Consider the following 24,409-nt stretch of genomic DNA (forward strand, 5'->3'; position numbering starts at 1 on the left):
AAGGTTTGTAATGTGATGTTCGTTTATTAAAATTATTCATCATAGTGTATACAGCATTAGAATTGTTTATTCTTGATTACATACATTATTTCAAAATTTCCTAAAGAATAAAAGTCTTTTCATATTTTTCATATTCTCCAGAGTCTTCCACCAAGGAGTTCCTGATGGACCCATTCTTAGCACCATAGTGTTTGCTATCAAAATAAATACTATAGTAGACAACCTGTCACCTACAATAAACAGTGCTCTCTATGTAGACAACTTTGGTATTTTCATTTCACTCTCAAAGCATGCAAACAGTAGAACAACTACTACAGTGAGCTATAAATAACATCAGTAAACGGACTCAAGATAACAGGTTCTGGCTGTCTACTCAAAAAAACACAAAGTTTTATTTTTATCAAAAATGCAACCACAACCCAGACTCAGAGCTGAAATTGGATGGACAGGTACATTCATTGCAAACATATTCCTTAGACCAACAGTTCCTGAACTGTGCGCCACAGTGCACCAGGGCGGCACAACAAACTCACAGGGGTGCTGTGGGATATTTAAAATTTTTGAGGGAAACATAGTGATTCTCAACATCTGTCAGACATGGCACGAATTACTAGCTTGAGGTAGTTCACAGTTTCAATATTACTTATTAAGTTGTTTGGACCTAATAAATGGAACTGTTAGGTATTTATTTTGGCCTAGGGGTGCCATGAAAAAATTAGTGAGACCCTAAGGGCACCGGGAACCAAGAGAGTTTGGGAACCTCTGCCTTAGACTAATATTTGATTAAAATTTAACCTTCCTAGTGCACATCAAACAACTAAAAACTGAATGCTTGAAAAATAGCTTACTACACAAAGATGGTGATAACGTTGTACCATGCAATGATGATCCAAACTAGGTTATGGAGCTCTGATGTATCACTCACCAGACTGAGTCCCTTTTGCTAGATAGTGCCAGTACAACACTGTGCAATTCATATAGCCTTCTCAACATACCAGTGTCCATCAGATGACAGAAATTAATTCTGTACTATGCTTATAAAATAAAATCTACATTGAATCCTCCAGTATGACTGATGCTCTTACTGCCACAGTATCCAGCCATGTGTCGAGTATATGGAAGCTACTAGGCTTTTCACACTATCTAAGAAATTCTGTTCAAGGTTTAGGCTTAAATGCATATACAATGAACTAATCAGACTGTGCCAGAGAAGAAAAATGTATGGGATACATATAAGTTATCAAGAAACACAGAAGCCTATGGTAGATATAAGCTAGTCTGTAATCAAGTCACAAAGGAGGATAGACAAGTGAAGGCAGATTACGAGAAACCTTTGCCAAAGGATGCGAAGAAAAACAGAAAACAGTTCTTTACTTAAGTAAACTTTAGAAGGAAGGGGATGAATCAGATTGGCCCACTGTATATTGTTGGTTCAACTGTCGATCCTGCTCAGGTAGCTGACAATCTGAATGAGTATTTTGCATCTACATTCACACATGAGAAATTCTGTAGGAAAGTGCAGTCCAGCAGCTTATCAAACTCTAACAGGGAGCTAAATGATTTTGTAATAACTTAGAGTAAATTGGAGGAGAAATTGTTGAAGGTAAACATAAGAAAGGCACCTGGGGTGGATGGAATCTATCCAGTTATATTAAAGGAGGCAGCAAAGGAAGTAAGCAAACCCTTAGCCATAATTACAACAGCATCCTTGGGCTCAGGGGATGTTCCCACACACTGGAGATGTGCAAAAGTATCCCCAATTCACAAAGGAGGATCAAACAGTGACACAAGTAATTACAGACCTTTTAGCATTAATTGAGACATATGATGCAAGAAAGCAAGCTTATATAGCATCAGCCAAAAATAAAAATAAAAAACCTTCCCATCCATTCACTCCAGATGTTTGTCTAGTTCAGTCTTAAGTTTATGTAAGCTATCAACTTCCACAACGAGACACGGAAGTCTGTTCCTGCAATGAACTACCTACTGGCTAAAGGCAAACTTCCACATAGCTGTTCTACAACTGTCTTTCCTCAATTTGAATCCGTGCCCCCTCAGATTCTTAATCTGAGCAAGCGGAAGTATCCTGTCAGTGGTGAGCCTGCTCAAACCATTCAAGGCCTTATACACCTCGCAGGTGCCTAGTCTCCAGATGCTGCAACTTGCAGAATTAAGCCTCTCTTGGTAAGAGCACCCCTTTGTTCCTCTCACCAATCTTGTTGCCCTTCTCTGTACTCATTCTAGCAACTCTACATCCTTCCTAAAATCAGGCCTCCAGACCTGTACGCAGTATTCAAGGTGTGGCCTGGCCCTTGATTTATACAAGAGGATAATCACCTCCTTTTCTCTGCTAGCAAAATTCCTGTATGTCGTTGACAAAACTCCATTACATGCTTTGGCAACTCGTCTGCACTGCTGAGAGAACTCCATATCTGACTGCACAATTACCCCCAAGTCTTTTTCATTCTCCACCTCCCTGAGTGTAGTACCACACAGTTGGTACATTTCTCTAGGGTTACTGCTACCCATATGGAGTACTTTGCATTTGCCAATGTTTAAAAATTTAGTTTCCACTTCTCAGCACATCTGCCTAACTTTTCTAAATCATGTTGCAGTTTCATACTGTCTTTACTGTCATTAACAACCCTGCAAACTTGGACATTAAGCCTCATATATTCCTTCATCGATATCATTGACAAATACACAAAACAACAATGGGCCCAGCATCGAACCCTGGGGAACTCCACTAATAACAGTAGTCCACGTAGAGCAGAGTCCATTTATTACCACTCTCTGCCATATCCCACTCAACCATCCCTTTATCCATGGCAGCAACTTGTCCTTAACGCCACACTGCTCCAATTTGTAAAGCAGTCTTCCATGTGCAACAGTATCAAAAGCTTTCCTGAAATCCAAGTACAGCCACTCCCCGATTTATGTAAAGGTTGCGTTCTGCGGAACTCTACATAAGTCAGAATTTCCCTAGATGCTTATGCAGCACTCGCAAATTTCATTCAGTTTGATTGAAGCAAAGAAATGTTCGACGAACATGTAAATAGAATTATTTATTCAATTTTTTTTATCTCATGTGCAGGAAATATTACAAGTGTACAAAATTACAAAAATTTCAAAATTATAAAATAACAAAAAGAGAGAGGAGATAGGCATAATGTAAGCAAGTTTTACCTTTCAAGCATCGTTGCCAGAATTAACTCTCCAACTGATAATTACGCCGCTGTGGAAAATGGGGGCTGTGGAGATGTAGAAGGATTTTTTTCCCCAACGCATTACAAAATTTCTCTGCAGCTGCAGAATCGACACTGGTGACTTCATCACATACTTTAATGTTTTGGAAACAAGTGCAGTGCTTGAACCTATTAAACCACCTGTTGCTTGCCACAAACTTGGCTTGGGGTTCACTATACTTATCCTTAATATCTTCATAAATACTTCTTGCTTTGGCTTGAATGGCCATTGGACTCAGGGGCACTTGCTTCTGAATCTGATTTTCGATCAATGTTATTAATAGCTTTTCAATCTTCGATATACATGTGAATGCTGTTTTGCGATCACTGTTGAAGCAGCAAGACCTGATTCCGTGCAATAGATGACAAACTTTGTCCTCCTTCGTACTTCTTAATTAATCATCTTCATTTCTAAATCAATTTTGTTTCATTTCCTAGCACTGCCATTACTTGCACTTTCCGTTGGTCCCTTTCCCTTCACCAATGTAATAAGTAAATAGGAATAAAGAGAAGATTCGGAAAATTTATGTTTTTTATATGATCAAAGATTTCAATGGAGGGGAACTCATTTCACCATAATACCGTAATGTAAAAACCCACGGAATTCCCATTATCGGCTTTATCACAAATGCACTAAGATCAAGTTTACTACCTAATTTATAATAGATTGCACTAGGGAAATGAATAGGTTAGTAATATAGCAAAAATTTCAACTTCTGAGGTCTTGGAACGAATTACCAAAAAAAAAAAACATGTTATTGGGTTCACATTACAATATTTTCAAGGTACCTCCATTTGTTCCTACGGAATGCAAAATACATTTCCACAATTATTTTAAGTTTGCACCGGCCAGCAGAAACTTACATAAAGTCAAATTTCTATAAGTCAAAGCATTACGTAAGCTGGGGAGTGGCTGTATATGATATCAGAATTATTTTTTGCATCCAGTTCCTTTGTGACCATAGGAACTCATAGTATCCAATCAAAGTATCCAATACTTTGGATAGTATCCAATCAAATTGGTCAGACAAGGCTTTCCCTTAACAAACCCATGCTGTGTCTGAACTATTATTGCAGTCTTGTCTAGGTGATCCTACATCATTTCTTTAACCAGTGACTCCATTATTTTCCCTGGAACAGAAGTTAAACTAATACATTTATAATTATTTGTGTCACCCTTTGAGCCCCCTTTGTGAATTGAGGATACATTTGCACATTTCCAGTCCCTGGGGACCTCCTCTGAATCTAAGACTGCTGTCATAATTATGGCTAAGGGTTTGCTAACTTCCCTTGCTGGCTCCTTCAGTATATTCTGGATAGATTCCATCTACCCCAGGTGCCTTTTTTATGTTTAACTTCAACAATTTCTCCTCCATTTTGCTCTCCTTTATTACAATATCATTTATCTCCCTGTTAAAGTTTAATAAACTGCTTTCCTCCCCTTCCTTACCAAATTCCTCATGTGTGAATGTAGATGCAAAATGCTCATTCAGTTTGTCAGCTATCTGAGCAGGATCATCAACAGTCAAACCACCAACATCAAGTGCACCAATCTGATTCATCCCCTTCCCTTTAGAGTTTATAAAACTAAAGAACTCTTTGCTGTTTTTCTTTGCATCCTTTGCCAAGGATTCTTCGTAATCTGCCTTCACTTGCCTAACCTCCTTTGTGACTTGATTATAGATTAGCTTATATCTGCCATAGGCTTCTGTGTAACCTGATAATTTATATGCATCCCACACATTTTTCTTCTCTGCCACAAGCCTCATTAGTTCATCTAACCAATTAGGTCTAAATCTTGAACAGTATTTCTTAGTTGGTATGAAAAGCCTAGTAGCTTCCAAGATTACTTCCTTGAAGGCTCCCCATTTAGAATTCACTGTTGGTAGCATCATCACTTGATCCCACTATATAGAATTTAAAAGCTGTCTGAGACCACTGTAGTCACCTTTATGAAAACAAAAACCCTTCCCTTTACCCTTGATGGTAGTTACATCTTTAAGTAAATCCCACATCAGTACACTGTGATCACTGTCACTTAGTGGTTCCTTTATCTGCAAATTCTTAATGTATGAATAATTACAGCTGATAATCAGATCAAGAGTATTACTCCCTCTGGTTGCCCCTCAAATATGTTGCTATAGAAAACAATCTTCCAATAAATCAACAAAATTGTTGCTAGCATGCGAGTGACCAAACCACAAATTTCAGTCAATATCTGGAAAGTTAAAATCCCCCATTACAAGACATTCTGATTTACTGGCCTACTCTTTGCACAATTGCTCATTATACTCCTCAGATTCATTAGGCCTATAACACACACCTGCTCTCATTTTCCCTTTACCAGTGCTTATGTCACATCACACGAACTCAACATTGCTATGGCCATCTATGTCAACTTGATACACTTCCTTAGATTTTATGTGTTTCTTAACTAACAGCATAACCCCTCCTCCCTTCCTACCCTGTCTATCCTTTCTGTACACATTGCACCCCAAATTCTAATTCTTCACTGCTTATCTCTGGAATTTGGGGAGTACAATGTGTACAAGAAACACATAAAATCTAAGGAAATGCATTCATTTGACATGGGTGGACAGTACAATGTTGAATCAGTTTGATGTGACATAAGCACTGGGAAATGGAAAATGAGAATAGGAGTGTGTTATAGGCCTAAAGACTCTGATGAGTACAATGAACAATTGTGCAGAGAAATAGAGTGGGCCAGTAAATCAGAATGTCTTGTAATGGGGGACTTTAACTTTCCAGATATTGAGTTGGACCTGTTAGTTTAACTTCTGTTCCAGGTAAAATAATGGAGTCACAAAGGCTTAAAGAAGCATTGCAGGAATATGTAGAAAAGACTGCAGTTATCTTTAATACACAGTATCATGGTTTTGTTAAGGAGAGGTCTTCTCTGACCAATTTGATTGGCCCGGGTGCCAAATGATTTGTTGATTAGTTGGTCAAAACTTTATCATTGCGACTTGTTGGTCTTGTGATAGTGCGGCTGTTTGTTTGTTTGGATCCCTGAACAACAAATTGTTTGAAGAGGCTCTTCCTCCAAGTGGTCTGGGCTGGGCAGCTGAGGTGATTGATCCCTCAGCTGGCAGATAGAGCTTGTTTAGGACTGATTCTTTTTGTAATTTCGAGCAATCTAAATTTTATGATTGGTTAAGGAAGTACTAGAGCATAATGCCAAGAACTAGGAAAAAGATTCCGGCCCCTCCAGTGGAAGAATCGGAAGAATCTTCGGAGGAAAGCTCGGAATCGTCAGTTGAAGAAGTTACAGGAGAGGTCTCGAGTAGACCACCTGAAAAGAAAAGAATTCCAGATGGGAAAAGTTCAAGACAGAAGACACCTTTAGATTCACAGGAGAGTTCCTCGGAATTTGCATGGTGTATGTTAGAACCTACCACCTTGGAGAATTTGGTTCATTTCAGAAGTAAATTAAGACTTTTTGTATCGGCTTTGAAAAAGCCAAGTATATATGATCTGGATATCATAATGGGATACTGGGATAAGATGGCCGAGTTGGTGCAGTCTTTGGCAGTTCGAAATGTGTTTCTAGAGACCAAGTTGAACACTTTAATGGAACAGAAAGAACAAGAAGTGGCTGTTCAAAGATCATATGCAGAGACTGTCAGTTCCAGTGAGGTAAAGTCCAAGAATAAAATGATTATAGTGAAGGCAAAGGCGGACAAATATAGTACTAGTGACCAAGTTAAGAGTGAGTTGATGGGACGAGTTGCCCCTGTCTTAACTGACGTCAAGATAGTATCAGTTCGACCTATAAGGAATAAAAGGGTGATGATCGAAACTGCTTCTGAAGTCGACGCCAAGAAAATTGAAGAGTGTACGGAGGTACAAAAGCTTGGGATGGAGGTTGAAAGGCCCCTTCGTCAATTACCAAGATTAGTAATTTTTGATGTTGATTCAGATGTAGATCGAGAGTCCCTAAAAACTGAATTGTGGGAAAGGAATTTGGTTGACGGATTTGTCAATAAAGACCAAGTTCTTTCCGAGATAAAAATACTCACTAAAAATAAGGCAAGGAATTCTCCTGGGTACAATGTAGTGGTGGAGGTTTCCCCACGTGTAAGGAGATACCTTTTAAAATATTCAAGAGTGTTTCTGAATTGGAGCTCACACCGTGTTCTGGAGTTGTGGACTCCGACACAATGTTATAAATGTATGGCGTATGGCCATGTGGCCCGGTACTGTGATGCGGGCGAGTTCTGCAGTCACTGTGCTGGGAGTGGTCATACCTTTAAGTCCTGTACACAAAGAGCAGATGCTCCAAAATGTGTAAATTGCGGGAGGAGGAGGGTGCCCTCTGCACATGGTGCTAACGATCGAACTTGTCCTGAATATTTTAAGGCGGTTGACACTTTAAAGAGAAGAACTGAACAGGATTAGTGGTATCATGGCGGGGTACCCCTTTCTCAGCAGTTGTAGGAAGACTTCTCCCGGTGGTGACTCGGGGTCGTCGGTCACAGTAGCATCTGTGTTGGGGTTCGCAGGGACTGGACCGGTGTGAGTATTGTATGATTAATTGTTATGATCAATTGTTATTATGAATTTATGAAAGATCAATTGTTATTATTATTTAGTCTGACGGATATCAGACTGTGTCTCACTAGATAGGGCAACCTACCTCCTCGTGGTGGGGCCGGAGATGTCGACTCCGCCACGAGGCTAAAGGTTGTGCTATTTTTTGATTTTGTCATTAGTCAAGTTAGACTTTTGTAATTGTTGTTGTTTTGTTAAATTGATTGACCAAGGATGTTAACAAATAAAACAGTTATGATTGTAAGTGGCAGATGAGCTACGGCTCAGGTGACCATTTGGTTTAGCTTGATTAAATGAATGACCAATTTGATTGGATACTGTGATGTGGTCACAAAGGAACTGGATGCAAAAAAATAATGTTGATATCATATACTTGTATTTTAGGAAAGCTTTTGAAACTGCTCACATGGAAGACTACTGTACAAATTGCAGCAGTATGGCATTAAGGGCAAGTAGCTGCTATGGATAAAGGGATTGTCAAGTGGAAGAAGACAGAGAATGGTAATCAATGGACATTGCCCTTCGTAGACTAATGTTATTAGTGGAGGCCCCCCCAGGGTTCAGTATTGGTCCTGTTGTTGTTTTCTGTATTTATAAATGATATTGATAAAGGTATATCATGCTTACTATCCAAGTTTGCAGACAATACGAAGGTTGGCAGGGTTGGTAATGAATGTCGCTAATGCAACAGGATCTAGAAAAGTTGGGCAGATGGACTGAGAGGTGGCAACTGAAATTTAACATTGACAAATGCAAAGTACTGCATATGGGTAGCAGTAACTCCAGAGTAACATATCAACTGTGCAGTGCTATGCTCAGGGTAATGGAGAATGAAAAAGACCTAGATAAAATTGTGCAGTCAGATATGTTCTCTGAGCAGTACAAATGGGCTGCCAGAGCAGGTCATGGAGTTTGTCAATGATATACAGGAATTTTGCTAGCAGGGATAAGGAGGTGATTATCCCCTTGTATAAGGCAATAGTCAGACCTCATATTAGGAAGAATGTAGAGCTGCTGGAATGAGTACAGAAAAGAGCAATAAGCAATAATTGGTGAGGAGAAAAAAAAAGGGTTGCTCTTGCCATGAATGGCTTTAGTTCTGCAAATTGTAGCATCTGGAGACTAGGTGCCTGCAGGGTGATCTGATTGAAGTGTATAAGGCCTTGAATGGTTTGAGCAGGCTCAATGCTGATGGGATTCATCCTCTTGCTCAGATTACGCACCAGAGGGGGTATAAATTCAAAATGAGGAAAGCAGTTGTAGAATAGATATGCAGAAATTTACCTTTAGTCAGCAGTTGGTTGATTGAAGGAACAAATTTTCTTATGTCGTTTTGGAAGTTGACAGCTTAAATAAATTCAAGGCAGATCTAGACAATCATTTGGAGTGAAATGGGATTTTGCTGAATGGGAGGTTTTTTTTTTTTTTTTTTGGCTGATGCTGTATAAGGTTGCTTTTTTGAATCATATGCCTCTGCTAATACTATATCTTAAGAGCAAGCAAATCTATTTATGTGCATCTCAAAGAATCTCTTAACTCAACACAACCCAATAATGAATAATAAGCAGAATAACTGTCTTGCCAAAACTTCCACCTTCACCTTGAGACTGTCTAGAGATAATCAGTAATCCCATATTCCAGCAGTGGAGAAAGAAAATATCTGACCACATTTATCAACAGTTACACACAGCTCATTACATTTAGTTTGTAATCTTTATGTCAGATGGCTTGAATTCCAGAAGCCATGTAGGAGTAGCTGATTTTCCCAGATGAAAATATAATATCTACATCTCAAGAATGCAGCACATACAGAGGGCAGTTGTGGACAATAAAACTACTCTTAGAGTATATACAAATCACACCACGTACAAAAGAGTACTATACAGATTATTTTGGTGTGTGCTACAGGCATTTAAAAATCTCTTCAACACTTATAATCTGATTCTGTCTAAGGTATCCTACCCTGTTTTCTAAACCTTTATAAAGGCACACATTTTTGTTGGATACCAGGTTGTAATAAGGGATCACTAACAATACAGCAACTGGTCAAGCTGCCTAATCAACTATGACTTTAAAATTCCACATTCAGATTATAAACAATTGATTCAGAATTGCTGTATGATACAACTGGCAGGAGGCGCCTCCATAGCCAGGTGTGCACAGCACACGCTTCTTGATTAGACCAGGCTTCAAGCCCGTCACCACCAAATACAGAGGATGCGAAAAGGTCAGGAAATGACCACCGCATACTCCAAGAGTAATATGGCCTTAGTTGCTAATGCTCCTAAAAACCAAATAACAAACAACTGGCAGGAACGAATGGAATATCAATTTAAGATCAAGGAGCCAAGAAGAGGCTGACCTAGCTAGACTCAGAATTTGTTGTACGAATCTGACCCATGCACAAATTTTCACCAAGGTGAATATCCATCCAGATATTCACCTCGGTGCAAATTTGTGATACATCTTTAACAGTAACTCATATTGATAGACTGCCCGACATGTGAAAGGAATTATAAAGAGTTATTTAATACAGTATTTAGGATATGAGAACTACTTACCATCAGAGAAATCTGGGAAAGACGGAGATGACATTCATGAAGCATTCAAATATCTGAAAACAAACTACTACCATATCTAGCAAAAAGAAACTAGATGAATAAAATACTACACATAAGTGTATCATCAAAAGAGCTTTTCATAAACAAAAAACAGTTTTGAATCAGTAAAGAGACATTTGATGCATTTATCGTGAAACAACCATGCATCACCTTTAAAGATCAAACAAAGCAAGTTAAATAATCTAAGCATTGCATTACATTTCAGGAATGTCTCATTATCAAATAATGTAGCTCAGAGGTTAAAATCTTCTCTACTATACAAGAAGATGCAGATAAAGGAACCACTAGGTGACAGTGATCACAGTGTACTGATATGGGATTTACTTAAAGATGTAACTACCATCAAGGGTAAAGGGAAGGGTTTTTGTTTTCGTAAAGGTGACTACAGTGGTCTCAGACAGCTTTTAATTTCTATACAGTGAGATCAACTGCTGATGTTACCAACAGTGAATTCTAAATGGGGAGCCTTCAAGGAATTAATCTTGGAAGCTACTAGGCTTTTCATACCAACTAAGAAATACTATTCAAGATTTAGACCTAATTGGTCAGATGAACTAATGAGGCTTGTGGCAGAGAAGAAAAATGTGTGGGATGCGTATAAATTATCAGGTGACACAGAAGCCTATGGCAGATATAAGCTAGTCTGTAATCAAGTCACAAAGGAGGTTAGGCAAGTGAAGGCTGATTACGAGAAATCCTTGGCAAAGGATGCAAAGAAAAACAACAGACTTCTTTACTTATGTAAACTCTAGAAGGAAAAGGATGAATCAGATTGGTCCACTTGTTCGACTGTTAATGAGCCTGCTCAGAAGCTGACAAACTGATTGAGTATTTTGCATCTACATTCACACTAGGAATTCTACTAAACTAAACTAGGTTTACTAAACTCTAACAGGGAGCTAAATGATTTTGTAATAATGGAGAGCAAAGCAGAGAAAAAATTGTTGAAGTTAAGTATAAAAAAAGGTACCTGGGGTGGATGGAATCTATCCAGTTATATTGGAGGCAGCAAGGAAAGTTAGCAAACCCTTAGCCATAATTATGAGAGCATCCTTAGATATTGGGGAGGTCCCCATGGACTGTTGATGTGCAAATGTATCCCCAATTCACAAAGAGAGTTCAAAGGGTGACACAAATAATTATAGACCTGTTAGTTTAACTTCTGTTCCAGGGTAAATAATGGAGTCACTGGTTAAAGAAGTGATGCAGGATCACCTAGACAAGACTGAAGTAATAAAAAAGGGAAAGTGCAGCCATTATCAACCCACTGCAGGATGGAAGCCTCCTCAACAATTCATGCTGAGGGAAATGGACCATATTCTGCCATGCTGGTCCAGTGCAGGTTGGCAGATCGACCGTATTCAGCAGTCAGGGGCTTGAACCCCGGTCTACTCAAAGAGCGTGTGCTACTGCACTCTCGCTCCTGACCACTTGGCTACGGAGACTGAAGTAATAGTTCAGACCAATTTGATTGGATACTATGATGTGGTCACAAAGGAACTGGATGCAAAAAATAATTTTGATATCATATACTTGGATTTCAGGAAAGCTTTTGACACTGTTGCATATGGAAGACTGCTTTACAAATTGGAGCAGTATGGCATTAAGGGGAAGTTGCTGCAATGGATAAAGTGGTGGTTGAGTGGGAGACTGCAGAGATTGCTAATAAATGGACACTGCTCTACGGGGACTGGTGTTATTTGTGGAGTCCCCCAGGGTTTGGTGCTGGGCCCATTGTTCTTTTGTGTATTTATCAATGATACTGCTGATGGTATATCAGGCTAAATGTCTAAGTTTTCAGATGATACAAAGGTTGGCAGGGTTGTTAATGACAGTAAAGACAGTATGCTACTGCAACAGGATCAAGAAGTTAGGCAGGTGGCCTGAGAAGTGGAAACTGAAGTTTAACATTGACAAATGCAAAGTACTGCATATAGGTAGCAGTAACCCAAGAAAAACGTACCAACTGTGTGGTACTACACTCAGGGAGATGGAGAATGAAAAAGAGCTGGATGAAATTGTGCAGTACAGATGGGCTGCCAGAGCAGGTCATGGAGTTTTTATCAATGATATATATAGGAATTTTGCTAACAGAGACAAGGAGGTGATTATCCTTTTGTATAAATCAAGGGCTAGGCCACATCTTGAGTACTGCGTACAGGTCTGAAGGCCTCATTTTAGAAAGGATGTAGAGTTGCTAGAATGAGTGCAGTGAAGGGCAACAAGATTGGTGAGAGAAACAAAGGGGTGCTCTTACCAAGAGGCTTAAATTCTGCAAGTTGCAGCATCTGGATACTAGACATCTGCGAGGTGATCTGATTGAGGTGTATAAAACCTTGAATGGTTTGAGCAGGCTCAATGCTGATGGGATACTTCTGCTTGCTCAGATTAAGAACCTGAGGGGACATAGATTCAATTTGAGGAAAGACAGTTGTAGAATAGAGGGGTGGAAGTCTGCCTTTAGCCAGCGGGTAGTTGATTGCTGGAACAGACTTCCATCTGTTGTGGAAGTTGATAGCTTAAATAAATTTAAAGCTGAACGAAACAAACATCTGGAGTGAATGGATGGATGAAATGGGAAGGTTTTTTATTTTATTTATTATTATTATTTTTTTGACTGATACTATATAAGCTTGCTTTCTTGCATCATATGCCTCCACTAATGCTAAGTGATTTCCTAAATATCACAACATGATGGGTAGCCACAAGTCCGGATTTATGTCATCCTCTCTTGAGGAGGTATGGGCTAATGTGTGAACAAAGGATATGGTTTAATCCACTGACTGAATTTAAATATTGAGACCTATTTTTTCCAATGTTTGTGCAGAGGTCAAATTGAGGCATGAAATTGGAACTGAGTCCAACCTCCTCATGGACAAACAAAAATTCACTGGAAATTTGGTAGTGATATATTTTCTTCTCAATTAATGCCTAAAACATACTTATATATATGGATTTCTGTGAGAAGGAAGATTGTAGTTGGCCTTAAACATGTCCCATGGACCCAAAAAACATGCTGAAAATTTGATATGTTAAACTATTCCTTCTGATGTTGCTCAAACTTTGGTAACTACTACAGATTTCTCTGGTTGGTGTGTGGGAGGGATATTTTAATTGGAATTAAATTGGTGTCCATCTCACTTTTCCTACTGAGCAACACCAAATATCTGAAACACTTCCATTTACATATAGACATTATTGCCTGTTTTCTATAGGTTCAATTTTAATGAAATGTGGGATGACATGATAAATCTTTCTAAAAGATTCAAATACTTTTTACTTGTGGTGTTTAGGCTGTGAGGGTCCTTTACTGCCCCAATCACTAAATTCCACAACTGTCTATTATGTGCAAGCTCTTTCCAGTTCACCTCTCCTCTGAATATTACACTGATATCTTTCTTTATACAGTCAGTCCTCGTATAGCACGATAGTTGTGTTCCTAGAAACCCTCGTGCAATATAAACAACAGACCCTATGGGAAAAATAGGGTTATGTGCCGACCACCCAAGATTAAACACACATTTGTAACCAAAACATTACCAAACACAATAAATAATCGTAATAAAATACGTAAGTATTTTATTACGATTATTTATTATTATACGTAATACGTAAGCATTTTAATTACTTAAGTATTTTAAGTAATACATAAGTATTTTATTACGTAATAAAATATTGCTAATGCTTTTGCTTCTATCGTAAGCAAACTTTTTTGTCTGATTTTCTATCCAAAGAAATGACAGCCGTTCCATCTCTTCCAATTCTTTGTGTCTTAATCTAATGGATTTTAATTACACTTTGAGTTGTTCCTGCTATGAAAGTTGTTTTTATTTTCTCTGCATTCTTTGTATTTCTCGGCGTTGCCTCATTTAGGTCTGTAGCACGTGCAATATCACATGGTCTTTCATTTCGCTCAAAGCGTTTCACAATTTCATATAATTTCATATTTTTTCTCTATCGACAGAAGTGGACTGGCCATAAGCCTTACCGGGGATACCCCGGTGGGCCGGAGGCCGGTGTGATTTTGGCCATAAACCATAGTATGAGGCCACTATAAATTTCCCGGGTAAGAATTTTTGATCCAGTCCGCCTCTGTTTATCGATATTGCTTTTCTTTTTCTCTCTCTCTGAATCTGCAGTGTCTTCACCAGGACGGTTCCTTTTCACACCTTTTAAGTATTTTACTCATTTGTAGGGAATAAAGAACAATTACAAAACGAGGCACGCTTGATGCACATAAACAAAGCTGCGCGCGTGTAGCAACTGAATAAACAACACCTTAAAGGCAGAGATGCACTATTAACACCCCACATTTCTAGGGGTTACTGCCATAAAACAATAAAAATCCAGTTGCATTTCTGCTAGTAGAATCTGTATAAACTGGTAGTAAACTCGATCTAATTGCATTTGCGATTATACCGATAGTTGGAATTGTGTTGCTTTTTACGTTATTATGGTGAAATATGTTTCCCCTTCACTGATATAAAAAACAAATACATTTTCAGAATCTCCTCTTCATTCCTATCGTGTTGCGTTCAGTTGGGGTGATTCCGCGTTCGACTGCCATTTCTTGTAAACACAAAGGCGAATCGTGCATAAGCGAATTCGGTTCGTGTTATATGAAATATCGTTCCCCTATTTATAAATCGTGTATGATCGAATTCGTGTAGTGTAAACACGTGTTATACGAGGACTGACTGTACTGGCTTCCTGTCTCAGGGGTAGTTTTCCAGCTTTCCTTTCCTTTCCCCAGTTGGGATTCCCGTGGGGATTAGATGGATGTCTCTTCCATCATCAATACAGATAGCATGTCCAACCCATCTCAGTTTTCTAACCTTTATGATTTGAATTATACTTTTAACTTTTATATCTCTCCTTTAGTTCATTGTTATGTAACCTTCTTCACTCTCCAGTGATTTCATCTTGTTTGGTCTGAAGATTGTTCTTAGATTTCTATTTTTGAGTGGTTGTAATCTGTTCTCTGATTGTTTAGGGAGTGACCAGGTTTCACATCCATAGATTACAGTAGATAATATTATTGTTCTGTAAATCTTTATTTTCAGGTACTAATACTTGCTTTGAAGTTAGGATTTTGTTAACTGCATAAAAGCATATGTTTCCACTCTGAATCTTAGAATTAGTTTCTTCTGTGATATTGTTGCAATCATTCACAATGCTTCCCAGGTACTTCAAGCTTGACACTTTCTCAACTGTTTGATTTCCAGTGTTGATGTTGGGGTCCTCATTATTCTTATTTCTACTAAGTTTAAGGTATTTTGTTTTGTTGTTTATTTGTGGGCCAATGCGATTAGCTTCTTTTATCAACACTATTAAATTAGAGATGAGGTTTTGTATGTCATCACTAACCTGGAATATATCATCTGCATATGTGAAGGCCTGGTGTAGTCCATTCAGGTGTACTCCTTTTCCTGTCTCTTCCACTTTTCTTATCACATTTTCTAAAGCCAAATTAAAGAGCAATGGTGAAAATGCATCACTATGTTTTAATCCTGTTGTGATTTCAAATGGGTCCAATATTTTTTTTTTTTTATTTTAAACTTTGTTTATCGTTTTTATCATGCATATTTTTGTTATGGTGTTTCTTGGGGATTCCAAATTTTAACATTGTATTCCAGAGTTCATCTCTTCTAATACTACTATCATACGCCTTACTGAAGTCGATAAAGAGCATGTACATGTCCTGGTCATATTCATATGTTTTCTCCATGAGATGTCTGACTGTAAAGATTTGATCAGTTGTGAAGTGGTTTTTCTTAAAACCACATTGGTAGTCCCCTATTATTTCCTTTGTGTAGTATGATATTTTACGGAATATTGTATGAAGTGTTTAAAGGAGAAATCCCTCTATAGTTACTAGTCTGCTCTAGATCCTTTCTTGTGAATGGGACATATTATGCTTTCTTTCCATTGATCAGGTAATTGTTCTTCTCTCCAAAATTGTCTTATTAGGTTTTGAATGACTCTATGCAGGTTTTCACCTCCTACTTTGCTGAGCTCAGTAGGTATATTATCACTTCTGGGTGCTTTATGATTTTTCAGTTTGATAAAAGATCCAAATATAAATTTTTTTTTTTTGATATCCCTTCTCTGGGAGTTGAGAAGTTACATGAGGATGAACAGGCATGAAGAAAATAACCATTTAACACAATTGCACCTAAAAAATCAGTTTGAGCATGGGCAACTCACTTTCTCCATTCTTAGCAGATATTTTCATTTCATAATTTATTTCTCACTCTGAAGTCATTCAAATTTTTATTTATTTTTGATCATAAAGTTCAGAAGAAGCACAAATCAACTGATCATCTGTAAAAAAAAATAAAATCCTGTTTCTACTATATGCCCATAATAAATTTATCCACCTGAGATTTGCCAAATGACTTTACCAGATACACATAGTCAATGATTATAAGATCATATACAGAATATCAACTGATGATGTTACCAGCTTGGGGGAATTCACAAACTAAAAGATTAACAGTGGCCACGGGCAGAAGTGATTCTTGCACTGCTTTTATTAGAATGAGCAGCAGCCTGGAAAGCAAGGTGCTGGAGATTTTCAGGACTAGTGGGAGTCATTGTGGAACAAGTAAATACATGGGCTGTATTAGGGTAACTAAAAGTAGGAACAGGTGCATGAACACCAATACTAGAAGTATAGTTAATAAATTTGATGAGTTTGAAGTGCTGGTAAAGACATCAAATGTGGATATTGTTGGGATATTGGAGACTTGGTGTCACACAGATATAAGCAGTGCAGAGTTGGAATTTGGGGAGTACAATGTCTACAGAAAGGATAGAAGGACAGGAAGGGAGGAGGAGTTCTGTTGTTAGTCAAGAAACACATAAAATCTAAGGAAGTGCATCCAGTTGACATGGGTGGACAGTGCAATGTTGAATCAGTTTGGTGTGACATAAGACTGGGACAGGGAAAATGAGAGTAGGAGTGTGTTATAGGCCTAATAGCTCTGACGAGTACAATGAACAATTATACAGAGAAATAGAGTTGGCCAGTAAATCAGTGTGTCTTATAATCAAGGATTTTAACTTCCCAGATATTGACTGAAACTTGTGCATTGGTCACTTGCACACTAGTAAGGCTTTTGTTTATTTATTGGATGATGGTTTTCTATAGCAGCATGTTAGAGAGGCAACCAGAGAGAGTAACACTCTTGATCTGATTATTAGCAGTGATTATAAAGCATTAAGAATTTAAAGATAGAGGAACCACTAGGTGGCAGTGATCACAGTGTACTGATGTGGGATTTACTTAAAGATGTAACTACCATCAAGGGTAAAGGGAAGGGTTTTTGTTTTCGTAAAGGTGACTACAGTGGTCTCAGACAGCTTTTAAGTTCTATACAGTGGGATCAACTGATGATGTTACCAACAGCAGATTCTAAATGGGAAGCATTCAAGGAAGTAATCTTGGAAGCTACTAGGCTTTTTGTTCAAACTAAGAAATACTGTTCTAGGTTTAGGCCCAAATGGATGTCAGATGAACTAATGAGACTCATTGTGTTGTGTTTTGTTGTGTTGTGGTTATTTAGGAGCATTAGCAATTACGGCCATATTGCTCCGGGGATATGCAGTGGTCATTCCCTGACCTTTCCGCATCCTGCGTATTTGGTGGTCACGGGCTCGAACCCCAGTCTAATCAAGAAGCGTGTGCTATGCACTGCCACTCTTGCCCACCTGGCTATGGAGGTGCCCAAATGAGACTCATGGGAGAGAAGAAAAATGCATGGGATGCATATAAATTATCAGGTGACACAGAAGCCTATGGTAGATATAAGCTAGTCTGTAATCAAGTCATAAAGGAAGTTAGGCAAGTGAATGCAGTTTATGAGAAATCTTTGAAAAAGGATGCAAAGAGTTCTTTACTTATATAAACTCTAAAAGGAAGGGGATGAATCATATTGGTCCACTTGATATAATGGTTTGACTGTAGATGATCATCCTCAGATAACTGTCAAACTAAATGAGTATTTTGCATCTACATTCACACATGGGGAGTTATTCAAGGAGGGCAATGCCAGACGTTTATCAAACTCTGTAGTAATAGAGAACAAAGTGGAGGAGAAATTGTTGAAGTTAAACATAAGGAAGGCACCTGGGGTGGATGGGATCTATCCAGTTATATTAAAGGAAGTAAGCAAACCCTTAGCCATAATTATGGGAGCTTACTTGGACTCAGTGGAGGTCCCCATGGACTGGATTGTGTAAATGTATTCCCAATTCACAAAGGGGGTTCAAAGGGTGACACAAGTAGTAGTAGCAGTGGCATGTGATGCAAGAAAGCAAATGTATGAGCTTATGCAGCATCAGCCAAAAAAAAAAAAAAAAAAAAAAAAAAATCACAGCATTCCCTCCAAATGCCTGTACAGTTCCTCCCTAAATTTATTCAACCTATCAACTTCCACAACGACAGATGGAAGTTTGTTCCAGCAATTAACCACCCGCTGGCTAAAGGCAATATTCCGCACATCTATTCTACATCTGTCTTTTCTTAATTTGAATTTATGCCCCCTTAGGTTCTTAATCTGAACAAGTGGAAGGATCCCATCAGAATTCAGCGTGCTCAACCCATTCAAGGCCTTATATACCTCAATCAGATCACCGTGCAGGTGCCTAGTCTCCAGCCACTGCAATTTGCAGAACTTAAGCCTCTCTTGGTAAGAGGATCCCTTCATTTCCCTCACCAATCTTGTTGCCCTTCTCTGTACACGCTCAAGTAAATCTACATCCTTCCTAAAATGAGGCCTCCAGACCTGTACCCAGTACTCAAGGCGTGGCCTGACCATTGCCTTATACAGAGGGATAATCACCTCCTTTTCCCTGCTAGCAAAATTCCTATATATCATTGACAAAACCCCATGACCTGCCCTGGCAGCCTGTCTGCATTGCTCAGAAAACTTCATATCTGCCTGCACAATTACTCCCAGGTCTTTTTCATTTTCTACCACCTTAAGTGTAGTACCACACGGTACATTTCTCTGGGGTTACTTCTACCCATATGCAGTACTTTGCATTTGTCAAGGTTAAACTTCAGTTGCCACTTCTTAGCCCATCTGCCCAAATTATCCAGATCCTGTTGCAGTAGCACACTGCCTTTACTGTCATTAACAACCCTGCCAACCTTTGTATCATCTGCAAACTTCGACATTAAGCCTGATATACCTTCATCAATATCATTGATAAATATACAAAACAACAGTGGACCTAACACCAAACCTTGTGGGACTCCACTAATAACATTAGTCCAAGAAGAGCAGCACCCATTGATTACCACCCTCTGTCTTCTCGCACTTAACCATCCTTTTATCCATTGTAGCAACTTACCCTTAATGCCATTCTGCTCCAATTTGTACAATAGTCTTCCATGCGCAAGAGTGTCAAAAGCTTTCCTGAAATCCAAATATATGATATCAAAATTATTTTTTGCATCCAGTTCCTTTGTAACCACATCATAATAACCTATCAAATTTGTCAGACAAGACTTTCCCTTAACAAACCCATGCTGTGTCTGAATTATTGCTGCAGTCTTGTCTAGATGATCCTGCAATGCATCTTTAACCAGCAACTCCATTATTTTACCCGGAACAGAAGTTAAACTAACTGGTCTGTAATTACTCGTAACTATAGATCTGTTAGTTTAATTTGTTATGGAGAAAATAATGGAGTCACTGGTTAAAGAAGGCATTGCAGGATCATGTAGACAAGGCTGCAGTAATAGTTAAGCCACAGCATGGGTTTGTTAAAGGTAGGTCTTGTCTGACTAATTTGATTGGATACTATGATGTGGTCACAGAGGAACTAGATGCAAAAAATTATATCATATACTTGGATTTCAGGAAAGCTTTTGATACTGTTGCACATGGAAGACTGCTGTACAAATTGGAGCAGTATGGCATTAAGGGCAAGTTGCTACAATGGATAAAGGGATGGTTGAGCGGGAGATGAGAGAGATTGGTAATCAATGGACACTGCTCTTTGTGGGATAATGTTATTAGTGGAGGTTTGGTGCTGGGCCCATTGTTGTTTTGTGTATTTATCAATTTTATTGATGAAGGTATATCAGACTTAATGTACAGGTTTTCAGATAGATAATACAAAGGTTGGCCGGGGTGTTAATGACAGTAAAGGCAGTATTCTACTGCAACAGGATCTAAATAAGTTCGGCAAATGGGCTGAAAAGTGGCAACTGAAGTTTAACATTGACAAATGCAGAATACTGCATATGGGTAGCAGTAACCCAAGAGAAATGTACCAACTGGATTGTACTACACTGAGGGAAGTGGAGAATGAAAAAGGACCTGGGGGTAATTGTGCAGTCAGATATGAAGTTCTCTGAGCAGTGTAGACAGACTGCCAGAGCTGGTCATGGAGTCTTGTCAATGATATATAGGAATTTTGCTAGCAGGGACAAGGAGGTGATTAGCCCATTGTACAAGGCAATGGTCAGGCTGCACCTGAGTACTGTGTACAGGTCTGGAGGCCTCATTTTAGGAAGGATGTAGAATTGCTAGAATGAGTACAAAGAAGGGCAAGAAGATTGTTGAGGGGAACAAAGGGGTGTTCTTACCAAGAAAGGCTGAGGTTCTGCAAATTGCAGTGACTGGAAACTAGGCACCTGTGAGGTGACCTGATGGAGGTGTTAAGGCCTTGAACGGGTTGACCAAGCTCAGTGCTATTGGGAATCTTCATCTTGCTGAGATTACGAACCTGAGGGAGCATAGATTCAAATTGAGGAAAGACAGTTGTAGAATAGATGTGCAGAAATTTGCCTTTAGCCAGCAGGTAGTTGATCGCTGGAACAGACTTCCATCTCTTGTTGTGGTAGTTGACAGCTTAAAGAAATTTAAGTCTGAGGCAGACAGGCATTTGAAATGAATGGATGGGTGAAATGTTATTTATTTTTATTTTTTTTCTGGCTGATGCTGAATAAGCTTTCTTTCTTGTATTGTATGCCTCTAGTAATGCTAATATGCAAGTGAAATTATTGACAACCATGTAAAAATTAAATAAGATTTGTATTTATTTTCTATATTTTTTCATATACGTTGCAAATAAATAAACTCAGTTTTGTCATCCTGTCAGGCAGTATAAAAACACAAGCCAAGGACTAAAACAAACAAACAAACAAAAAAAAAAAAAAAAAAAGCATCACAATGATAAATGCAACATATATGTCAAACACATTTAAAATGACCATGTCCATCAGAGACTGTCTCTAGAATCAGCGTTCCAAAAATAACAGGTTGCTTAGAGGTATAAACAATAACACCAAATGAAAGCTGTCTTCATGCTTTTGTGCATTCACCTTAAAAAAACAACAAAAGCAGCTTTCCTCTTTATCTCTAAATGAAATAAATATATCCACTGACCAATGTGTATACATGTTTATGAACAAATCTTTATTTTTCTATATATATATTATGTGAGATAAATATCAGATATTTTAATTATCAGATATATATATATATATATATATATATATATATATTTTTTTTTTTTTTTCCTCCAATTCTATAAATAAAAGCTGTATTTCTTGAGCTGCAGAATTCTACTTATATTCTTCTTTGGAATACTTGCATTGTTTCTTTCATAAAATACAAAAATAACTTCTGCTGATGGCGTAACTAACCTAAAAAGAATTACTAGACCAATATGTACATATTTCACTGGAGAAGAAATAACCACATTAATCAGCAGAATTTCGTGCACTGATAGCCAACTTGCAGCTTCCTAGCAAAACTATCTGCTTTTAAAATTTTTAATTACACACGGCCATGATAGCATTCGTCTACCATTAAAGCTCTCTATTTCTCTTCTCTTTATTATCCAGGTGACAGCATAACAGCATGATTACCTATGTCATGCTCAGAACTTCCCAATGTATCAAGTAGCCATTTTATTATTTTCTTTAGTAAAGCATGGTTAACAAATAATACAGAGTGACTTCAGTAAATAAGTTTTCTCATTAAAATTAACTAAATCAGTACATCAAACAGTTCCATAAACAAAATATAACTTTAGGATGCAAAGTTAGTCACAATTTACCTCTTACAATTCTTACGTTTAGACATATTAACAAAATTTGCTATCATTAAAATAGCAGGCCTAAGTTTCCTGGAATGAGTTCATGCATGATAAATATTCAATTTTATTTTCAATTTTACCTTTTTAAAACTAGGAAAAGATTATATAATTTATAACTATATAGAGATTTCTACAAGTTTATATTTACAATTATTTTATATTTATTTATTAGGGCTTTTCCACAGAAATAGGTGTCCAAAGGGAAAAAGCTGCAATTTTCTTCACGTATTTAAGAATCCCAGGAATGAATTTTGGGCAGCAGATAGAGATATAAGCAGTGTTCAAAATGGTGTGAGGGGTAGGTATAGAAGCCGTAGGTCTATCAGATACGGAAGATCACAGTCTCGTTCCCCTTATCAAAGAAGTTCGCGAAGGAGAAGATCACATCAAAGCTCTAGGCACTCTGAGTGCCATTCCCATTATTCTTCAACAAGGTCCCACAGAAAGAAAATGAGACGACCTCGGTCTCGCTCTCATTCATACTCATCAACAGACGAGGCTTCTCCAGAGCATCAACGCAGGTCTCGCTCCCATTCTTCGCCAGATACCTCCAAGAGAAAATCAAGGTCCCAGTCTTATAATTCTTCGCCAAGTAGATCAGGGTCACCACCTTCACCAGTTAAGTCTAGTTCCCGAAGACCCAGGTCTCATTCCCAATCATCTTCATCCTCACCATCTCAGTATACACATTCACAGTCCAAAGAAAAACATCGTTCAGAGTCACATAAAAAGAAAAAGAAAAAGAGGAAGAGATCCAATTCACAGTCACCTTCAGGTTCTCCAGACAGCACGGTAACTAGATCAGAAAAGAAAAAACGAAGGTATAGTATTCACAACTTTGAGATATTTTTTGTTTTTTTATTAAAAGTTTTATTTCTGAATTAAGTAAATGGCAGTTGTATTTAAATCAGATTTACTAAATAAATTGAGAAGATAAGCTGTCACTGACTCACCAAGACTGATATGCCTTGTTTAGCATTACAAATACTACAGAATACAATGTTTCTTTTAGTGTAAAGGTGTTTTTTGTTTTGATTTTTTAACACATCTTTCTCAAATTCGTGTTTTTGTTTATTTGCTCTGTCAATCAGTAATTTATTTTGAAATTATATTTAAAGAAACTTGAAGTCACGTTTTAATATGTATTAAGTAAAATGTTATATAGCAACAGGAACACCAGTAAAGAAAAAATTAAAATCAGTGTGTCTTCTCTTCTGTTGTTAAAAAGGAAAAGTGTTGTGCATATTGAAAGACAGGAACATAATATACAGAATATGAGAATGATGTTTGAAAATTAACAGAAACTATGGGACTTGCGCAGAAAAGTATGCATACATACATATATATATATATACACACACACACAGTCGATTCCGGTTATTTGGGACACATCGGGACTAGTGCATTTTGTCCCGATTAAGCGGCTGCCCCAATTATCCGAAGTTTCACGTAAATAGTTAAAAATACAATGCCTCCCCCCTTTACAATTGGTTCACTGTACAATCAAATCACATTACAATGGAGTCACCACTGTAAAGTACCGTTCACTATACAATGCGTAATAAGCACCGGTCATTGTGATCACGTTTGTGAATTGAATTTTAATTTAATTAAACAGCAATTCTAATTAGCGAAAATAGGAGGAATATTATCCACAGGCTATAAAAGTAAAGATATATTAAGTACAAATTTACCCTTTATTACCTTACCAATTAAAAAATTAAATGATACTTGAAATTCGGAAGAATTAATACGTACTGTAATATGTACATACTAACTAAACTAGTTGACATTTCTGTTCACTGTCATTTGTGGGTGGGGGTTAAAATTTAAAACAGTAAAAAGATAAGC

The 24,409-nt window shown here is 37.9% G+C and overlaps 1 protein-coding gene across 1 annotated transcript in view; it reads left to right on the top strand.

Moving 5' to 3' along the window:
• The window catches only part of LOC150084254 (uncharacterized), a 199,888-nt gene extending 176,445 nt beyond the window's left edge, over positions 1 to 23,443 (top strand). The window contains exon 10 of the mRNA XM_090376166.1: positions 22,731 to 23,443. Within this exon, the coding sequence (XP_090232292.1) occupies positions 22,731 to 23,443 (713 nt within the window). The remainder of the gene's footprint in view (positions 1 to 22,730) is intronic.
• The last annotated feature ends 966 nt before the right edge of the window (positions 23,444 to 24,409 follow it).

This window comes from Mastigoproctus giganteus, chromosome 6 (genome assembly GCF_048544385.1).
Source record: "Mastigoproctus giganteus isolate SK-2022 chromosome 6, ASM4854438v1, whole genome shotgun sequence".
NCBI lineage: Eukaryota > Metazoa > Arthropoda > Arachnida > Uropygi > Thelyphonidae > Mastigoproctus > Mastigoproctus giganteus.